Source organism: Melampsora larici-populina (assembly GCF_000204055.1).
Source record: "Melampsora larici-populina 98AG31 unplaced genomic scaffold MELLAscaffold_25, whole genome shotgun sequence".
NCBI lineage: Eukaryota > Fungi > Basidiomycota > Pucciniomycetes > Pucciniales > Melampsoraceae > Melampsora > Melampsora laricis-populina.
The window spans coordinates 1,027,963-1,046,635 of NW_006768789.1; the positions used below are offsets into that span (position 1 = coordinate 1,027,963).

The 18,673-nt window shown below is 42.2% G+C and overlaps 5 protein-coding genes across 5 annotated transcripts; 4 read left to right on the plus strand and 1 right to left on the minus strand.

The window, feature by feature from the left end:
• Positions 1–5,608: 5,608 nt before the first annotated feature.
• Positions 5,609–6,938, plus strand: MELLADRAFT_116908 (uncharacterized protein; the record flags this gene model as incomplete). The annotated part of the gene is made up of 6 exons (XM_007411475.1): positions 5,609–5,716; positions 5,774–5,867; positions 5,948–6,071; positions 6,150–6,323; positions 6,421–6,524; positions 6,841–6,938. The coding sequence occupies 6 exons, from the start codon at positions 5,633–5,635 to the stop codon at positions 6,936–6,938; spliced, it is 678 nt and encodes a 225-aa protein (XP_007411537.1).
• Positions 6,939–8,141: 1,203 nt separating this feature from the next.
• MELLADRAFT_72221 (uncharacterized protein) lies at positions 8,142–9,073 on the plus strand (the record flags this gene model as incomplete). Its single annotated transcript, XM_007411476.1, has 3 exons — positions 8,142–8,531; positions 8,617–8,821; positions 8,897–9,073. 3 exons carry the CDS (start codon positions 8,310–8,312, stop codon positions 9,037–9,039), a joined length of 570 nt encoding a protein of 189 aa, XP_007411538.1.
• Positions 9,074–9,227: 154 nt separating this feature from the next.
• Positions 9,228–11,416, plus strand: MELLADRAFT_36992 (uncharacterized protein; the record flags this gene model as incomplete). The annotated part of the gene is made up of 6 exons (XM_007411477.1): positions 9,228–9,327; positions 9,405–9,501; positions 10,088–10,332; positions 10,468–10,618; positions 10,811–10,966; positions 11,059–11,416. Coding segments are annotated over 6 exons (1,107 nt in total), but the record flags the coding sequence as incomplete, so codon positions are not given.
• Positions 11,417–11,806: 390 nt separating this feature from the next.
• On the minus strand, positions 11,807–14,231 carry MELLADRAFT_107882 (uncharacterized protein; the record flags this gene model as incomplete). The annotated part of the gene is made up of 6 exons (XM_007411498.1): positions 11,807–11,921; positions 12,539–12,965; positions 13,073–13,451; positions 13,729–13,796; positions 13,893–14,094; positions 14,166–14,231. 6 exons carry the CDS (start codon positions 14,229–14,231, stop codon positions 11,807–11,809), a joined length of 1,257 nt encoding a protein of 418 aa, XP_007411560.1.
• A 1,771-nt stretch (positions 14,232–16,002) lies between these two features.
• Positions 16,003–16,836, plus strand: MELLADRAFT_25792 (uncharacterized protein; the record flags this gene model as incomplete). The annotated part of the gene is made up of 2 exons (XM_007411478.1): positions 16,003–16,412; positions 16,467–16,836. Coding segments are annotated over 2 exons (780 nt in total), but the record flags the coding sequence as incomplete, so codon positions are not given.
• Between the last annotated feature and the right edge of the window lie 1,837 nt (positions 16,837–18,673).

Sequence of the window (18,673 nt, forward strand, 5' to 3'; positions counted from 1 at the left end):
AAATTTTACAAACAGATCATAAAGTACCAGGACTGACTTCATCACTGGAAGGAATCTGGAAGAAAGCATTCAAAGAAGGGAGATTTACCTTGCTGAGTGGTATACTCTATCATAGAGAAAAACATTCGTGCGTAATGGTAATAACATCTGACACCACTATAGCGCAAGTATTAAAAATCTGTCACGATGACGTTATGTCAGGACACCTGTCCATGGATAGGACAATAGATAGGATTCGACAAACGACCTGGTGGCCAAATTGGAGAAAAACAAGCGAAGAATATGTTTTGACGTGTGACAAGTGTCAGAAGACCAACCGCACAACAGGAAAGAGGTTAGGACTCCTTCAGCAGATAGAAGAACCTAAGATACCATGGGAAATAATTAACATGGACTTTGTTACAGGCCTACCAGCGGCCGGTTATGATAATGTGGATAGCATATTAGTGATAGTAGATAGATTTTCGAAAAGATGTTGATTCTTACCGTGCCACAAAAACGCCACAGCCATGGATATAGCATTGCTCTTCTGGGAAAGGGTAATATCGGACACAGGTTTACCAAGAGTGATAATCAGCAATAGAGACCCTAAATTTACATCCGAATTCTGGAAAGGACTATATTCAATGACAGGAACAAAGTTATCTATGTCGACAGCATATCACCCACAAACGGACGGGCTAGCAGAACGAATGATCAGTAGTCTGGAAGACCTGATTAGAAGATACTGCGGCTACGGACTATCTTTTAAAGACGGAGAAGGATATACTCACGACTGGAAGACTCTTCTACCAGCACTAGAGATAGCATATAATACTTCTACACATAGCACTACCGGTAAAACACCATTTGAGGTAGAGAGGGGTTTTAATATAAGAACTCCTAGAGATGTCTTGAGACCAAAAGGATCAACTTTTCATCCGACAGCAGTAGACTTTCAAAACATGTTAGCAAAAGCAAGAAATCACGCTGAAGAATGCATTCGAGAATCAACACAGTATAACAAAGAACGTTGGGATAAGACGCATAAAGAGCCAGATTTCAAAGTCGGAGAAATGGTCCTCATATTGACGATAAATTTCAATAATCTACAAGGACCTAATAAGCTAAAAGAAGCCTTCATAGGACCCTTTGTCATCAAAGAATTACATGGCAAAAATGCGGTTGAAGTTATACTTACAGGGAAAATAGAAAGAAAACACCCAGTTTTTCCAGTATCACTTCTGAAGAGATATGAGAAATCAGACAAGAAAAGATTCCCACACAGAAAAGCACCAGACATATCAGAGGTGCCTATAGCAGACGAAGTCCAAGGGGACATACAGAAAATCACTCAAGAAAAGTTAGTCAGGCTTAACGGGAAAGACACAAGACTATATTTAGTAAGATTTAAGAATAGCACAGCAGATAAGGATAAATGGCTAGAAGCCGGCGATATACCACACTCCGCTCTATTACTTAGGAAATATAGAGCATCAAAACGACGATAATCAGAAGGTCAGAGTTGGAACTCCACCTTGTGGTTGGGGAATGTCAGTCCTCGAGTGTTTCCAAACAAAGGAAAACACCAGAAGAACTACACAACATATATGTATATATTTCATTTGTCATTTTTTGTTTTTGTTTTTATAATAACCTTTTAGAAAAAATGAGAACAAATTCCTTTGATTACAACTTATGGATCTAGTCTCAAAGATTCAACAAAAAAACATAAAAAACATAAAAAAGAAAATACAAGACACATTTCAAAAATGACCTAGTATCAGAAGTCTACAAATAACAAACACGAATAATGAATAGAAAACCTAAATAAGAATAATGGTCACAAGAACAGCTGATATATTTCACCAAAGAAAACAATAAGAAACAAGACTAGGAAGGAATTAGGAAAGGAACTAGTAGATAGAAAGAAATACCAAGAGACGAACTGAAATTCCTCGAGAACTGAGGCAATATCGCCAGACGTAAAGAGAACATGAAAGAACTAGACATCGAGCCACTTCCAAGAGAAAACTGTCATGATCAAGGATCAGAGGTGACATGAGAAGAGAGGTTTGAGGAATCAGTGATAAGACGAGTTCAGACTGACATAAAAAACTATGAAAACTTCGAAGGACCCAGTCTCCTAATACGTCAAGACTTACGTAAAACGAGAAGACTACGGTTGGAAGTAAGAACTCCGACCTGATTATTACCAAGGCTGCCATAAGCTATAACAAAAACTATAAGAAGACCCTATACGAGCAACAAAGAAGAGGGGCATCGAATCTTACCCCATCAATATTGTAGAAACAAGTTAGTTTTCTCCTTTTTCAAAGCCCGGCACATAAACCATTAGAATCTACCTTTATAAGATTAGAATTTTAACCCTTTATCTGTCCCGCTTCTTAAAAGTAGTTTTTGCTAAAAGCTTCTGAAATCTTGAACCCGTAAAATAAACGTAACTCATCTTTTCTCCATGACTAGTGAATAGTCTGAACTCATTCTGATTCTTACTTTACTCTAATTCTCCGTAGTTAACCACTAGCTACCCAGTTTGAAAGGTTATAAACTTATTATAAGCTCCATTCGATCCTTATCCAGTTATTCGAAACCAATACTACTTTCTTAATTGATCAAGAGTAAGTCTGTTCTTATTTGGTCAATACCTACAGTTCTCGCAACGTAAAGTTGGACGAGATCCCTGTTTATCTCTGGATAACAGGCAACTCTAAGCTTTGAGCTTCAGAGAAATACCCGGGTCTAAGGATTGACCATCCTCTACTGTCTCCTCAGTAGGCCCGTGGTTCTTTTAAAATCAGTATTTTATAATTTACAATATTAATCAGTATACTGATATTACTATCATTACTCGTGTTAGGAAGAAACCACGATCTCGTATTCCACGTAACCAGAGGAATATTCAGTCAGGAACTTATAGCGTAAGTACTAGGCCTTACCTGTGACCTCTTTAGGTAGCCACCCTGACACCACACCTGAATAATGAGCAAGGACATGAGCTGTTGAGTTCTGTGAGATTAGGCAAAATCTGCAACATACATCAGACCATGTACACCTGTGCTAACCCTAACCTAAGAAAAATGTGAAATTGCTTATGTTGAAGGGCAAGCAGTTGTTTTAGAGACTGAAGTCTCAATATTTTTCAATGTCTAACACAGATTTCAGCTCTGAGAGCATGAACAAATGATTGAGAACAGCACTCCATGGTGTTTTAGATTGAGTGATGTGAGTGAATCAAATGCTGAAGGATGCTTCAGGTTGTTGATAACTGTGATGGATGGATTCTCAAATGTACTGATTGATTCCAAGTTTCAATCATATAGTCATTTCACATTGTCTCTACCAAAGACTCAACCAGTGATCAAAAGGTCAACAACAAAGATTGTGAGCTTTTGATGACCTTTTTGGTCAACTGTTTGGTAATTGAATTTGTATGACCAAATTTCATATATTCAATCTGCCTGTTGAAATTAGGGCTGTGACTGGGACCCAACTTTGCCCAGCCATATATACCCAACAATATATTTGAAGTTAAAAGTACATGCTCTGTCACAATTAAACCTAGTCACAAACACCCTGGGGGAACACCGGCAGCCCTGACTGCTTCTTTTTTGGTTTTTTTCTTTTAACATATGATCAGTATACATAGATCTTTTTGATGTCCAAGTAGGCTCATATAGCTTGTAAATAAATCCTGAGACCCATATAATGACAACATACATCAAAATCATGGCATTTTTGGCAAATTTTTGTACCTATTAAGCATCAAAGCTGTACCCTGCCTGGCCCTGGGTGGTTTTTGGATTCCCTTGGGTTTACCCAAGGCCGGATTTGGCCCTGTGGCTGGCCCTAACATTTCAGCGTTGGGTGACAGCCCTACTTCAAACAGTGGCAGATTGAAGGTTTGTTTTTGTGTAACAATATATCACAAAAGCTACCAAACAGGCCCCTTAGCTTTGACATTCTGAGTAGCTCAAAAGAGACAAATTTGTGAATCTGGAGCTCTTTTCAGAAAATTTGATCATCATGCCCACCATCCACCCATGCAATCTTCAGACTATGTTTGAAAATGTTCATGTACCCTTCTCAGCACTCCATTAAATTAACATAAGCTTTGAATGTTTGTAACAATCTATTGAAATCTTCTTGAAAAATTGTCTCATGATATGTACATAATCCTTGAACTTCAGCCTATCCATGGCTCATGTTATACATATCCAGCCTATTCAATTGAATACTTCTAGTTATTTCTATGATTTTGAGATTCAATCTATCATGTGTTGAATTTGTTGTTGATGCCAGCCTTATAGAACCCAAACACCTTCTCAGTCTGCAACACAAGCAATGAGAATCAAGATAAATGTCTTATTTTCAAATGTTACCTTCCCCCTTTCAGAATGTACATCAATTTGGAAGCTTCACCAGAAAGGGACCTCCACTGGGGCTTGCACTGACCAAAGCCAAAAGTTATTGAGAACCAAAGATAGATTTCAAAGCTAGGCCTAGCTCAACAAGTCATCAGATCCCATCCCCAGATATAGCAGAACAAATGACAGCATCAACAAGGATAATAAAGAGAAGTGAAATGAAACAACTATAATAGCACTCACATCAAAAGAATAGTACCCAAGACATGTGTGATATGTAAGGTGTCACCTTACACAATTTTAATCTCTATACCACATTCTAATGTTTTCTACATAAATACACTGGCTTCAAATATCATGTCATTTCATCCCAGAATATACATAAGAAGGATGAACTTAGGCTTTGTCTCCCATTTCCAAGTATCTCAGATCTTATGTAACATGTCTCACAGAAACACTATCCAATAGGAAAATTCTCCAGAGCCCTCCTGAGTGTGGTGGTGGGTGTAACAAGGTAAAGGCTGAGAACTACAATTTCAACCAACATATTCTTGGTGGAAACATGGATCCAAACAAGCAATGTGAGGCATTCAAAGAATGGAAAAAGCTGATTTATGAATGGCATGCTTCTGTGTACAAGAAGCACCATTTTCAACCCAATTGTTGAGCTACCAGGAGTACCATCTTCAGTGTCAGTGTGAAACATTATTGAGTGAAAGCTGTGTAATGAGCTACAAAAAGCTGCACAAGACATATATATATTCTTGGCATGGGGATTTGTTTATTCTTCAAGAAAGTAAAGCCCCTCACATGCATCCCAGGGACTGAAAGCAGAGTGCTATCACAAGCCCTTCTTGAATTTTGCAAACAAGGGTCTCAAAACTTCAACATCTCAACTAGCTGTGAGATTATCTGTTGCAGGAGCTTTGTACTAGGACAGATTTATTTGTCTCTTGAAGCAAGATACAACCATGTCTTCCTTCTAAGCAACATGCCAATATCTTAGTATAGGCAACAGCTTAAAAGGTTCATTAGAAAGGAGTGATGCAGGAGATAAAAACTAACTCAAGCGGCGGGAGTTTGTGCTCGGTACCGGGCTACAGTCCGGCTCCGGCTTGCTCCTACCGGGTGACGAAGTCGAAACCTTGTGGAAATCGGGGAATGTCTTCAGTTACGCTTTGCATCCTTCAACTTCAACACTTCCGTCCAGCAGCAGCTCGTCATTAGACACCACCTTCTCCGTTTTACGCTCAGCTACTTCGAAAATGACTTCCTCCAATTCGAACGAGATTCAGGATATTGAGGCCATCTTGAAAGGCGAAGAATCCCTGATGACCAGAGAACAAGAGGTGAGGACTAAGCTCATGTCAAATGACCAGTGCTCCGACTAATGACATCGTTGGTAGGTCGAAAGAGTCATTGCCGCATTCAAACTAAATCCCTACGACGTTTTGGATCTTGACATGACCAATCCGACAACAGTAACAGATGCAGACATCCGTATGTTTCATCGCCTTGATCAGATTCTATCGACTTATGAAGTTTTGCTCTTAGCTAACATGAATTGATGGATGACATAGGAAAATCTTACCGCAAGCGCTCTTTACTCATTCATCCTGATAAGTTATCTCATCCGCGTGGTCCCGAAGCCTTTGACCTGCTGAAAAAAGCTGAAAGCTTCTTGTTAGACCCAGAAAAACGAAAGTTAGTGACCCCTTCAAATCCCACTTCATATGTCAATCATACATTTTCTTTCCTCACGCAATACCCTTGAATCATCAGAGGTTTAGATGAGACAATACGGGACGCTAGGATGCTTACCCTACGAGCCTTGAGCCTACCAGAAACAACGCCTAATGACCACGAGCGCCTGAAGAAATTGGACCCTCCATTCTTTTTTCGAGTTGCATTGAAGACCAAAGAGATCATCATTGAAGAAGAGTTGCGAGTTCGAAGGTGAGCCAACGGACTTTGGCCGAAAAATCTGTTAGACTCACTATGATTCATACGCAACTTTCTGACATGATGACCTCTTTTTGGCTACTTTGGTCAGAGCTCGGAAAATGACCATGATTGCCGAAGGTACTGAAGCCAAAAGGCAAGAAGACGCTATCACCAAACGTAAACGGGAGCTAGAAGACAAGAAGCGATGGGAGGGTAAGTTCAGAGTCTTGCTTTTCCCTTACCTCTTCTTCTTTCCCACCATTTTATACCTGAGTGCTTCAGAAGCTGGACGATCCAGTCTTCGAAGCGCACTAAGGCTTTGAAATTGATTCTCGACCTTTATTTTCTACTGTCTGCTCCACTTGGTCTCCTTCGTAACCTTACCCTATCCCGAGTCTTGCACTTTACACAGCATCGCACTCCACCAGCTATTTCGCCAACCAATAGCATTTTAACATGATCGTCGCATGTGATTATATGATTTCATTGATGACTAAAGTTTTGTGCTTTTTCTTTTGGATTTGATTAGAAACCCGAGAGGCGCGTGTAACGGACTGGCGAAGTTTTCAGAAAGGTGAAAGTTCAGGAAAAAAGAAAAAGAAAACTAAATTGGAAGTTTTAGGATAAGAGATAAATCTGGTGATGTCTCAATCTCTCCGTCCTCTATCTCTTTGCACACAAGTCATGGAGGTACGGTAGGCTTCAAATTTAATTCATTTGTTATGACAGGTTTTTAGATTTGATTCTTGATCGACTGATGAAAGACTTTGATGTCGAATATTTGATGTCTTGAAGATTTTGATTCTGCCCATGTATTTGTATATTATGATTTGTTGTCTCTCCTTAATATTCATACTAATCCTCTCCTTTATGAAACTTGCCTTGATTCTTTATTGTCTCATTCACTTCTAGTAATTAGAAATGATGACCTACTCTGATTGAAGGTCATTGGGCACTGTAAGAAAACGTGATGGGCACCTTTGTCACCTAACTGGCTATGTTCATTGTTCCGGTCTCCGCGCAACCCAAGTTTCCATAAGGAATGAAAAGAAATGAGGGTGTCCGATGTCAAACCTCCGCACGAGGGACTCAATTTAATATATCGTAACAACAGAGATATTGCAGAAGGGTGCTCTGGAGGTGGGACGCCTAACGGCCAGTCCCTTTTGTCCGCTTGACTCGTCCATGTTTATTTAAGCCCATTTCTTCTGGATGGAACACAATTAATATTGACGCCGCGGCTCCTATCTCGAAACCCCACCCTGACTAAATCATCCTTGGGAGCCCACTTGTTTTCCGAGAGTATCAAGTGCAATGCCGTCATTGCCAATGTAAGTGAAGCTCGAGGTTACTACACAGAATATCAATCACTTTGACCATAGATGTCTTCTTACAACCTTTCCGCCGAGTATACGGGGCGAGGACATAGTTAAGATCATATTTTGGCTGCTAAAGGTGTTCCCTCCCTTCTAGCCTCTACACCAGCCCACCGGTTTGTGATGATAGGAGTGTCAGCCAGGTTGATGTATGACATCCAGTTTTGTAGTTCAAGACCCTGGCAATCGAGACATTTTGTGAGTGATCAGAGAACATCCCAATGCAAGCAAGTTTGATTGTTCTTCATTGTGACTACGACCCAAGTTGCCTCAAAGAAGGGTTGAAGTTGAACTTCCGGGGTCCATGTGATGTAACCAGTCAGTTGAATATATGCTTATACACTGACTGAATGCGATAGTGTGATGATGCCTATAGAGAGTGTGACTCAATCATCACTCACGAGTCACTCTCGATCTAGATAGTAAATTGTTTAACCTCACTGATACAAAAGAACTTCTCTCTGATCTGAGTTCTCAGCGTGATTATATATCGGATTCATCGTATTGAGTCTCAAGATCACTATCCTGAGTCTGCCCAAAATCTTTCTAATCTTGAATTCCGTAAATCCATCGATTGAAAGTCCTTTATTCAGCTACTTCGTTGTTACTTTACCCAGTCATCATGCGCGCGAAGGCGATCGAGATTCGTTGGCACAATACCAAGTCAATATATTCAACTGATTTCCAACGAACACCCCCATCGAATTTGGATGAATTGTTTCCCAAAAAGTCTCATCCATATGCTAAATCGGAGCATGACAAGTTGGTCGAGCAATACGAGAAAGAAAATGGGTTCGGTAAAGTGTGGCGCCTGGCTACCGCTGGAGGTGATAATATGGTCATGGTCAATAGATACCTCATATCTCGCCTGGACTTCCCGTTAAAAATATTGTTGATATTGTCCTTCATCATTTTCATGTATCACAAAGATGTGGCTCGTGTATCCTAAACCTACAATGGCTCAAATGGCGCACCATCGAGCTGTGCACCAAGTCTCGACGCAATCATCAGGTTCTGCTTCGGCTACGAGCAGCACAGGTCCCGTTGAACATCAGAACGCGCCTGTGGTCGAGTACCTGTCTACGCTGGCAAAACATCAAGGTGTAGTGAATGTGGTACGGTTCTGCCCCAAAGGTTAGCATTTGAAAATTGTCAACGTCCTGATGTTATATTTCTTCAAGCTGAACTCTTTTGTTATTCAAACTTCAGGCGAAATGCTTGCGTCCGGTGGTGATGGCAAGTTTAATTTGCCTCCTGATACTTTTCATACTTGGCCTCAAATCTTGAGCAGAAAGCTACACGCAATGTCGCTGGAATGGTACGCTCACTTACTTTATCGTGACAGACGGTAATGTGTTACTCTGGGTACTTTCGACTGCATCTACGACTACATCGGCCTTTGGACAATCCTCTGCCGACAAGATATACGAAAGAGAAAGTTGGAGGACGAGATTGATGCTACGGTTAGTTATCATGTTCATATCTTTCATTCAGAACTAGACTTGACCATTGACGATACATTCAACGACCCAGGGGACCTTCCCAGTGCGAAATCTATGATGTAGCTTGGTCGCCATGTGGAGACTTCCTGCTTACTGGGGACACGGCCAAGACTGCTCGTATCTGGAATGTGACCGATGGTTAGTCAAAGTTCACACACGTCTCATCGTATATTCATCTGGCCGGCTTTCCTGAAATCATTTTACCACAATCGTAGGCCTATGCATCAAGCAAATAACAGAACATTTGAATTTTGTACAAGGCGTGGCGTGGGATCCTCTAGGCAAATTTATAGCGACGCAAAGCAGTGATCGGTAAGTTTCCCCTTCTTCCAGTGATGCACTACAAAGTATCCCATACTTGCGTTTCTCGTCACAGTTCGATGCATGTCTATACCGTGCAGATCAAAAGGGAAGAAAATGGGGGCGCTTCGGCGGAAGTTCATCATGTAGGCAGGAACTTCAAACTGGATCTCTTCAACACTCAAATCAATTCTTGGGCGAGCTATGCTGGCTCCCAGCATAGCCAGAAAGATGATCCACCAACAGACTCAACAAGTGCAACCCCTCAAACCCCTACCCTGGCCAACCACACCCCTGGAACTACCCCAGCACCCGGATCAGCCGCCTCAAGTCTATCTACAGCTAAGAAGACTCGACCCCAACTGGAATCCGGAAGCATCCCCACTTCATCTCATAGCGTAACCGAGTCTGTTACTACGGCTCATAACAGCAATCAGATTGGATCTACAAACCGGATCGTATCAATCCCTCCCACGCCCAGTACAACAACAAGTACCCAGTTCAACGAAGAATTCATGATGCTACCCCCGTCCGAGATTCCACACCATTCCCACAGTACGCTCCCTCCGCAGCATCTTCGTACGCGATCCCATTCTAGGCAGTCATCTGTAGTCTCTAGTCAAACTATGTCACCTTCGTCGTTACACCCCATGCGGTCACCTTCACCGGTACCACCTTTACCTGCAATTCACATCCACGAAGACCACCGGCCAAGCACTGTCATGTTGTATGGAGACGAAGGGGCTAGCGCGTTTTTTCGTCGGTTGAGCTGGAGTCTGGACGGTTCGATGCTAGTCACACCTGCGGGTAGATGGGACTATCAACCGAACTCGGGAGATAAGCGTAACCGGAAAGGAAAAGAGAAAGAGATTGATCGACGTAATATTCACTCAAGCGGTGGTAGAAAGAAACGCAAGAAAAAAAGTATAGCTTCAACACAGTTGGATATCGACTCATCAGATGAAGAAGACGCTACAGACAAGGCCAACGGAGAACCCAGTCACACTGTTTACATTTACGGCCGTGGTAGTATTGCTTCTAGCGCGAACAACGGTTTCGGTGATTATACTCCCGTTGCTAGATTACCAGGACATAAAACTAGCAGTTTGGCCATTCGATTCTCACCTGTGTTCTATGAGCTTAACCCACTCTCGGCTAAGAAGACGACCGACTCATCGAGAAAAAATCCCGTGAGGATCGAACTCGCGAAAGGAAAAGAGATTCAACATATCGATCTGACCACTTCGGATGTCCCGTCAACTGAGCGCGACGCCAAGCCCAACTCACAAGATCTCTCAGGCGACCAAGCGCAGGCAAGAAGTAATGTCGAACAGCGAGAGACGGTATTTGACTTACCTTACCGAATGGTATATGCGGTTGCTACGCACGATACTGTGTTTGTCTATGATACTCAACAATCGAGCCCTATTTGTATGTTTGGAAACCTGCATTTTTCCAGTTTCACGGATCTCGCATGGTTAGTGGTCACCTTCATTGTTTTCAGCAGCTGCTACTAGGCGCTTACCGGTATATGCGTGACCCCTCTTTGAAATTTATTTCTTGTCTAAGGTCTTCGGATGGCGAAACCTTGATCCTAAGCTCTAGTGATGGCTACTGTTCATTAGTAGCATTTGATCAAAATGAACTGGGTACACCGCTTTCCAAAGAGGCTTGCAGTCGAATTACAGGATATCGTGATCATATCCAAGACGATCGTGATCAAGAGTTAGCAAACAAAATATCTAGCCAAGCGGACAGTACCAAGAACGATCCAACGCCTTCAGTGATCTCCAGAAGAACATCTGTTTCCAATGAAGTACCATCAATGGTCAAAGTCGGTCGACCTGCACCAGAAGATGCCTCTGAAGGGAATCCACCAAAGAAGAAGCGAGTAGCTTTGACATACGAAGGCCCTGTACGATCATAAACAAAATATTAGATGTCCATCGTCATTGCTTTACAGAATAGTCGCACTGGGTTGATTACATCAGCCCGTTATGTTTTCTATGAGATCAATAAAGATGCTCAATTATCTTATTATTTAAAAAAATCTTTTTAGAATTATTGGACTATGTCACAACTCTTGTAAAAGAAAACTACAAGCAAGTCAAGACCTTCAAGGTTCAAGTTATTTGTTGTTTTGGATGAGATGATGCAGAGATTTGGATAGAATTGACAATGAGTCTAACTCAATTTTTTTTGAGCTTTGGGCACGAAGTTTGAACAGACCCAGTGACTGGGCAAAGTGTGTTTTATTTATTTGGGAGGAGACCTTCTAAAGATGTAGGATAACAAAGCCGACACCTCTTGGTTTGCATCACGACAAGAGTTTAAAATATCGTGAACAATTAAGAATCCCTACGACTCTTAAAAAGACAATTTGTGAGAACATACGTGAGATTGATAAAGGGTTTCCATCCATTGTGCTTACACTATGAGCAAGACCGGGTGGAAAATCAAGCTCAAATTGGATTTTTCCTTAGTCTGAATCCTCCAATAGGTACTATTTGAGAGCTGAGCAATCTGATTTTCGCAGCATTTACTGTTCCTCACTGATTTTAAATTGATCTCAATATCCATGTACAAGACCGTACACGTCAACGATTATGATATCCCCCAGTCTTCAGGATTCCACAAAACAATGATACCCTCTCAAAAGCCCTCAATCAGGCTACCTGTACCGGCACTGAAATCTGCGTCAAACATGCAGAAAAAAAGTAGATAATATTTCTTGTATCAAGTCAATTTTTGTTCAATATGTGTTCAACTCTTTTCTTACTAGTTTCTGATCAAATCCAAACATTTATATTCATACAAACAGCCAAAGCAATCTGAAAGGTGAAATGAAAGTCTGATTTCATCATCAGTGTGTAGCAAAAATTCTCACGACCAGTTGAAAGAAGTCAAGGTCAATCTTCGGATTGATTCATTTCTTGAAAAAACTACACGTGATGAGATCGTGTGATGATTTCGGAAGATCATTCACGTCAGTGCTTCATCAATGTTTTGTTTTGATTTCCAAGAATGATATAAAAATGATTCAACAAACCTAGTGATATTAGATTGATCTTTATTCGTGTTTTTCTTTGAAGTGTCAGTTTTCTTTGGAATAAGTTTTTTGGTGGTGTTTGTCTTGACTTCTGTCGCATCCTTTCCATCCTTCACTTGACTGCTTGATGGATTTGATAATTCCTTAGGCATATCACCTGTAACTTGATTTGATTTCTCCTCAGGCTCTTCTACAGTCTTTTTAGCCTTCTTCCGTGGTCCAGCTTGAGATCCTTTATCGGGATCAGACTCCCAATCTGTATAAGTCTCTTCTACGTCTTCGATCTCTTCTTTGGTGACTCTAAACCCCCGTATGTCTTTCACTCGGACTTTTTTCTTCTTTTGTACAATTCGCGTCTTAGTGACTCGTTTACGTACTAGAGGATTTGGTTCATCGACATCTTCCGTCGTTCTCTTATTCGTCGAATCTATGGCACATGAAGGATCGATCAGCGCTGTCCTTTCTCTTTCACTGAACCTCGTGCTATACTATACTTCGAGTGGGGTTAAACCAACAGACGGTGACGCTGCTTACCTGGCTTTGTTGATTCTTCCTTTTCTGCCGTGTTTTCGATCTTCGATTGGGAAGATTTGCTATCTTTCAGGCTGGATGTTGACTTGGTTTGTTTAGTATCTGCCTTGCTCTCGCTTGTTTTGCTAGTATTTGGCTTTGTACCAACGGCTTTTTTGGTCGTAGGTGGTTTTTTCTGTCCCACTGGACTTTCATTGGTTAAATCTGTAGTTTCACCCTTTTTAAGGCTGGAAGAAGTCGACTTCTTCGTCTTGGGAGTATCGTCTTTAGATTTGGGTTTATCGTCTTTAGATTTGGGTTTATCGTCTGAAATAGCTTTTCCTGGCTTCGCTGTGGGAGGGACCTCTTTGTGCGCACGGTCTTTGGTAGAATTGGAGGAAGCCTGGTATAATGAGATCAGACGTTATCGTGAGCAAAATTCTCAACAAGAGATCAAAGGTGCTCCCTCATTCGCGTGGCGGCACCATACTAGACACATAAGACGAATTGTCTCCCTACATTTGATTTGCCATTGGCGAGAGGGGCAGGGTTTCGCTCCAGGACTATATTTTCGCGCTGTGTCCGCAGTAGATTGGGGTCCTGTCGGAAATAATCGAGTTCGGATCAGGTTGAATTCCTTGGCATACGCGGTAGAGGGACAATGATGACTGAGGGCTCACGGGTGGCTGGGTAGCCCTGATGCTGTGTAGCTCCACGCACGAGACTGAAGCTAGTTTTGATTTGATATCTATTAACAAGTGATAATTATACCCGGGGCAAAAAAGAATTGAGGCGATTAGCAAGGTAATAATTGGATTGGCGAACGAAACTGAATAATGCTTACCTTCCAATTCAGTCTCATCAGCCAACTCAATCCTAAGTGAAGCCGTGCAATCCGACACAGGCTCTTGGTCTCTCCCACAAACGAGATAGCTAGCCTTGACTTTGAGTTGTCCAGCATCATCAGACCCATAGAATTTTTCTAAATGTTCCCGTGCAGTTGCAATCCCGCATCCAAGTTTCTTGGACAAAGCTCGGCATGAGATCTGTCTGAGTAGAGAGATCGTCAACACCATTCATAAGTTTTCAAGGAATGATACGAATGCACACGGCTAACGGTTGCCTGATCGAACATGATTTGCTGCTTGATCCATCGTTGGACTTCATCTGCCTTAGGTGACATGTTGGTTCAATTTGGTGTGAATATTTGATGGAGATGCTTTTGTTGGTCTTCTTTCATGGATCGTAGAGTGAGAAAGGAAGAATTCGATCAGAGCTGTCTTGAACTTTCGGGAGCGCGTGTTTCGAGTATGTAACAGTCGGGCGTGTGCGCGAGGCATAGCCAGGTATGGCCCGGAAAGCTGATTCAAGAAAGGACGCGTTTAAATATTCGATCGAGCCACTCACCAAGCGATCAGCAATCCATTCAGTATGTCTATGACACCTTCATCCACTTTAAAACAACGCCGTCCCAAAGAGAACAACACCGAGGATATCTGGCTGGAAGATGAACCAGCTTCAGCTGCTCTTTCACCATTTCGTACCAACCTACGGACACCCAAAAAGTCTCATGCGATTTCAGATTTACACGCTCAAGTCTTGAAAACTCCAACAGGTCGAAGTTCTCGATCTCAAGGTTTGATCAACATCACACCGAAAAAGTCTTTTGCTAGAAAGGACCCACTGGGGAATACCGTGGAAACATTCGAGATTGGCTCGCATGTGATCATCAGTCCATTTGCTGCTACTTCAACATACGGCTGGCTACATCGGAGGAAGAAAATCAAATGGACCCATCATGATGGATTGAATGACAATGAGAAGGTTGGAATCATCACTGAATTATTTGAAGATGAGCTCGGAACAAAAAGAGTCAAAGTCAGATGGTTCGCTAGACCTGGGACGGTATGGAGTAGCGGGGGACCGGTCGACGGAACACCAGATGACTATAAACCAGTAGGTTACTCTTCTTTCAGCCTTTGTCTCGATCATTCGATGTGTGCTGATAATCTGTACTCGTCAGTGGGAATTGTGCTATGTGCATGACTCGAGATGGTGCGCGGCCAAACAGCTCTTGGAGATATACATCAAGTCTGGTGTGCAACTCACCCCGGAAAATATGTCAACCGCCGAATATGCAGAGTGTCGCCTGGCCATCAGACAGGACAGCCATACTCAGGATGCCATCTTGCTATCCGATATTACCGAGCGTGTCGAAGTCGTGCCTTGGAAAGATTGGCCTCAAAATTCGACGCCCGATGAGCAACCTCTGACCCAAGAGGGTCGCCGTATGTTTCGGTGCCGTCGTATCTACGACTCCAGACCTCTAGCGTGGGATCTAGACGGTTTCATCAAGGATGTTGATTTTAAAAGTGTGCTAAGCGAAGGCCTCAACAAAGGTCTATGGGATATCTATGTCGAACGTGAGGATCCCAAGCCAGTAGACGAGGAGGCGGAGGAAAAAAAGAGGATCGAAAGGAGGGCAAAAATCAAAGAAGCCAACATCAGAACAAGGCAATTGTCTATGTCCACTTCAGGTCGCAAGAAACTTCGAGGATCTTCCAGTGATGACGAATTTGCTGGTGACGGTACAGATGTTGATGAGGGATCTGATTGTGTAAGAGTCAACATGGAAACCAGTGTCTAATGGTTTTGTCGATTACTGATATGCATTTTGTAATATATAGGACGTCTCAGAAGACCATGAATCGCCAGTGGAAAGTGACTTTGAATCAGACCGCTCTTCGACCCCGGGCAAAAGTCAACCCAAGCGTAAACGGAAGGGCGCCACGAAATCATTCCCAAAAGCGAAGATGACTGCGGCTCAAAGAATCAAACAGACTCAATTATTGGAACGTAGAAAGGCACGGGTAGCATCTCGGCAGGCCAACAGGAACGCTTCCCTGAGGATGCCGGCTGTAAAGCGCCAATATGACGCTGCAACAAACACCGATCCATGGGCCAGAGCTCGCCAGATCTTACACGTCAGCTCTACTCCGGAATGGCTGCCATGTCGGGAAGAAGAGTTTGCTGAATTAGAAGCTGCTTTGGAGGATTCAATCGATGAAAGCAGTGGGTGCTGTCTATATATATCCGGGGTTCCGGGTACAGGCAAGACCGCAACCGTCCATAGCGTCATCAACTCATTGCAAGGTAAAGTTAAGCGGGGTGAGCTACATCAGTTCAGCTTTTTCGAAATCAACGGCATGAAAGTTACCGAGCCCAATCAAGCCTTCGTCCTCTTCTGGGAATTTCTATCGCGGCAAGAACTCGGTGAAGATGCTCCAAGGAAATTTTCACCTCGCGAAGCTCTGAATAGCTTGGAAAATCATTTCAATTCGCCTTGTCCAACACGTCAGACTTGGTGAGTGGATCTTAAATATGACAATGAGAATGTAAACTAACTCTTCGTTTTCAGCGTACTGCTGGTAGATGAGCTTGATCAATTAGTTACTAAGAAGCAAGAAGTCATCTACAACTTCTTCAATTGGCCGAATCAACCTCATTCGCGCTTGATTGTAATTGCAGTCGCCAATAAAATGGATTTGCCGGAGACCGAGTTAAATGGTAAGATCAGGTCAAGATTAGGCTCCAACCGAATTCAATTCAAGCCCTACAACCATATCCAATTAATGGAAATTCTAAATATGCGATTGGACGACTTGAGTGATACAATATTTGTAAAGGATGCTATTCAATGGATTTCAAAGAAGATTTCATCTTTGACAGGCGATGTCCGTAAAGCGTTAGATTTATGTAGAAGTACATTGGAACGAGTTGAGAAGGAAAACGAGAATAGGAAAGCCGAGGGAAAGCCGACCGAACTGGTACAAGTTAGAGATGTAATTCAAACTTATGGGCAAATGATCTCTTCCGGAGTCTCAAAATGCATCAAACATCTAAGTATACATCAGAGTATTATGCTTCTGTCTATATCAAAGGCCATCAAAGTTGCCGGTATACCGGAAGTAGAAATGGGAGACGTAAGAGCCGTAACAACACTCACTAGATGGAAGATTCTTCACTGATGCTTTGATTTTGATGGGACAGGTGATCACTCGACACATACGATTTGCCAACTCTTTAGGTTTATCACCTCAGCCTACGCACGATGAGCTGATGGAAGTGATTTCAAGTCTACAAAATATGAAACTCATCTTGAATGAATCAAGCGCGTTGGATTATTTTTCACGGATCAAATTAGAGTTGAAGGAATCAGATGTCGGCCTCTTGATCAAGAACGACAAACGGTTCTCAAGTTTAGCGACTTGATCATCAAAGAACACTGCTGCATCTGATCATCTCAATTTACTCGCCTTTCTTGGACTTCAGTCTCTATATGTCCTACCAATGACAGACGTTTTATTCGCTATAACACGTCTTTTCCACTCTTCAAGATGGTATCTCAAATAAATTAGCGTGCCAGAACTAGTCAACTTTATTACCAATTGGCATCAACTCTCAGCACTTGGATTCCGATCAGTACCTGGTCTTTGAAGGCATCATCCGATTTTAAGAAAGCGATGAAACCCAGTATCCTCGAGAGATCGGATCTGGTCAAGTTGAGACATCTTCCAGGACGCAGGCATGTACATCATCATCTGGTCGATCTTACTCAGCCCTAAGACGCTTCAAACATCCACCTACCTGTATCTCGAAATGACAGTGCTCCAAGCGCTTGTCGAACTGACATCGTTCAATCTCTTCATCGTGACCATCTCTCCTCTACGATCGACTTCACATTTTCTTCTTCTGAATTGCAGCACTTGACAGACGTTATATTTTTGTTATCCTTGTGGATATAGTTTCCCTCTTGATGAGCTGCCAACAAACTTAGTCTAGCATGCGATCTCATAGCGCCACTTGACCTTCTCGTCTACATTGATTTGAGAAAGCAATCCCGGGAAGAGGCAATCTAATCAGATATTACTGTTCAGCCCTTACCATGTAGTACTTCCCCTTTTCTCAATATGTACACTGCTTTCTCTTTGTCACACATTGGAAATGGCTTTGAAAGCTAATATGTAAAATGTAATAACAGTAATTTGGCTCTATTTGCTTTGCATCCCTTTCACCAAATCACACCTGATTTATTTATTCACACCAGAGGTACAACCCTTCCATCACATGTTGGACGTTGAGAAAAAACAAAAACAGTTCCATACTACATACAACCATGAGGAAAATGAAACTTCAAAGGTTACCACTAAAAACCAAAAACAGTCTTTGCTTTGAATCAAGTCAAGAACTGAAAAGTAATGAATAGGCTCACGCATCTCACGAATAAGACTTTGTATGCAACTGTCACTAAACTGTCCAGTTTACAAAGTAAATGCCGACGCTTTGATTGTGATGCTGCAACAGGACCCTCAATTGTCACGCGTATCAGTCAAATTTGTCATTAGCACCCCTGCAATCAAATGACAAGAATGTCGGGCAGTAGTGTGAGCCAATCCAACAAGGCTGAAAAAGAAGGCACATCCGCCAGATAGATGTTCAATGTTGCATTATGGCAGTCATAGACGCTTGATTTGAAATAGTTGAATTCAACTTTACAATTCCACTCAGAGGTACAGGTCAGTGTTATGTGAAGAACATACAACCATTGGTTTGCAAGCAAACTGG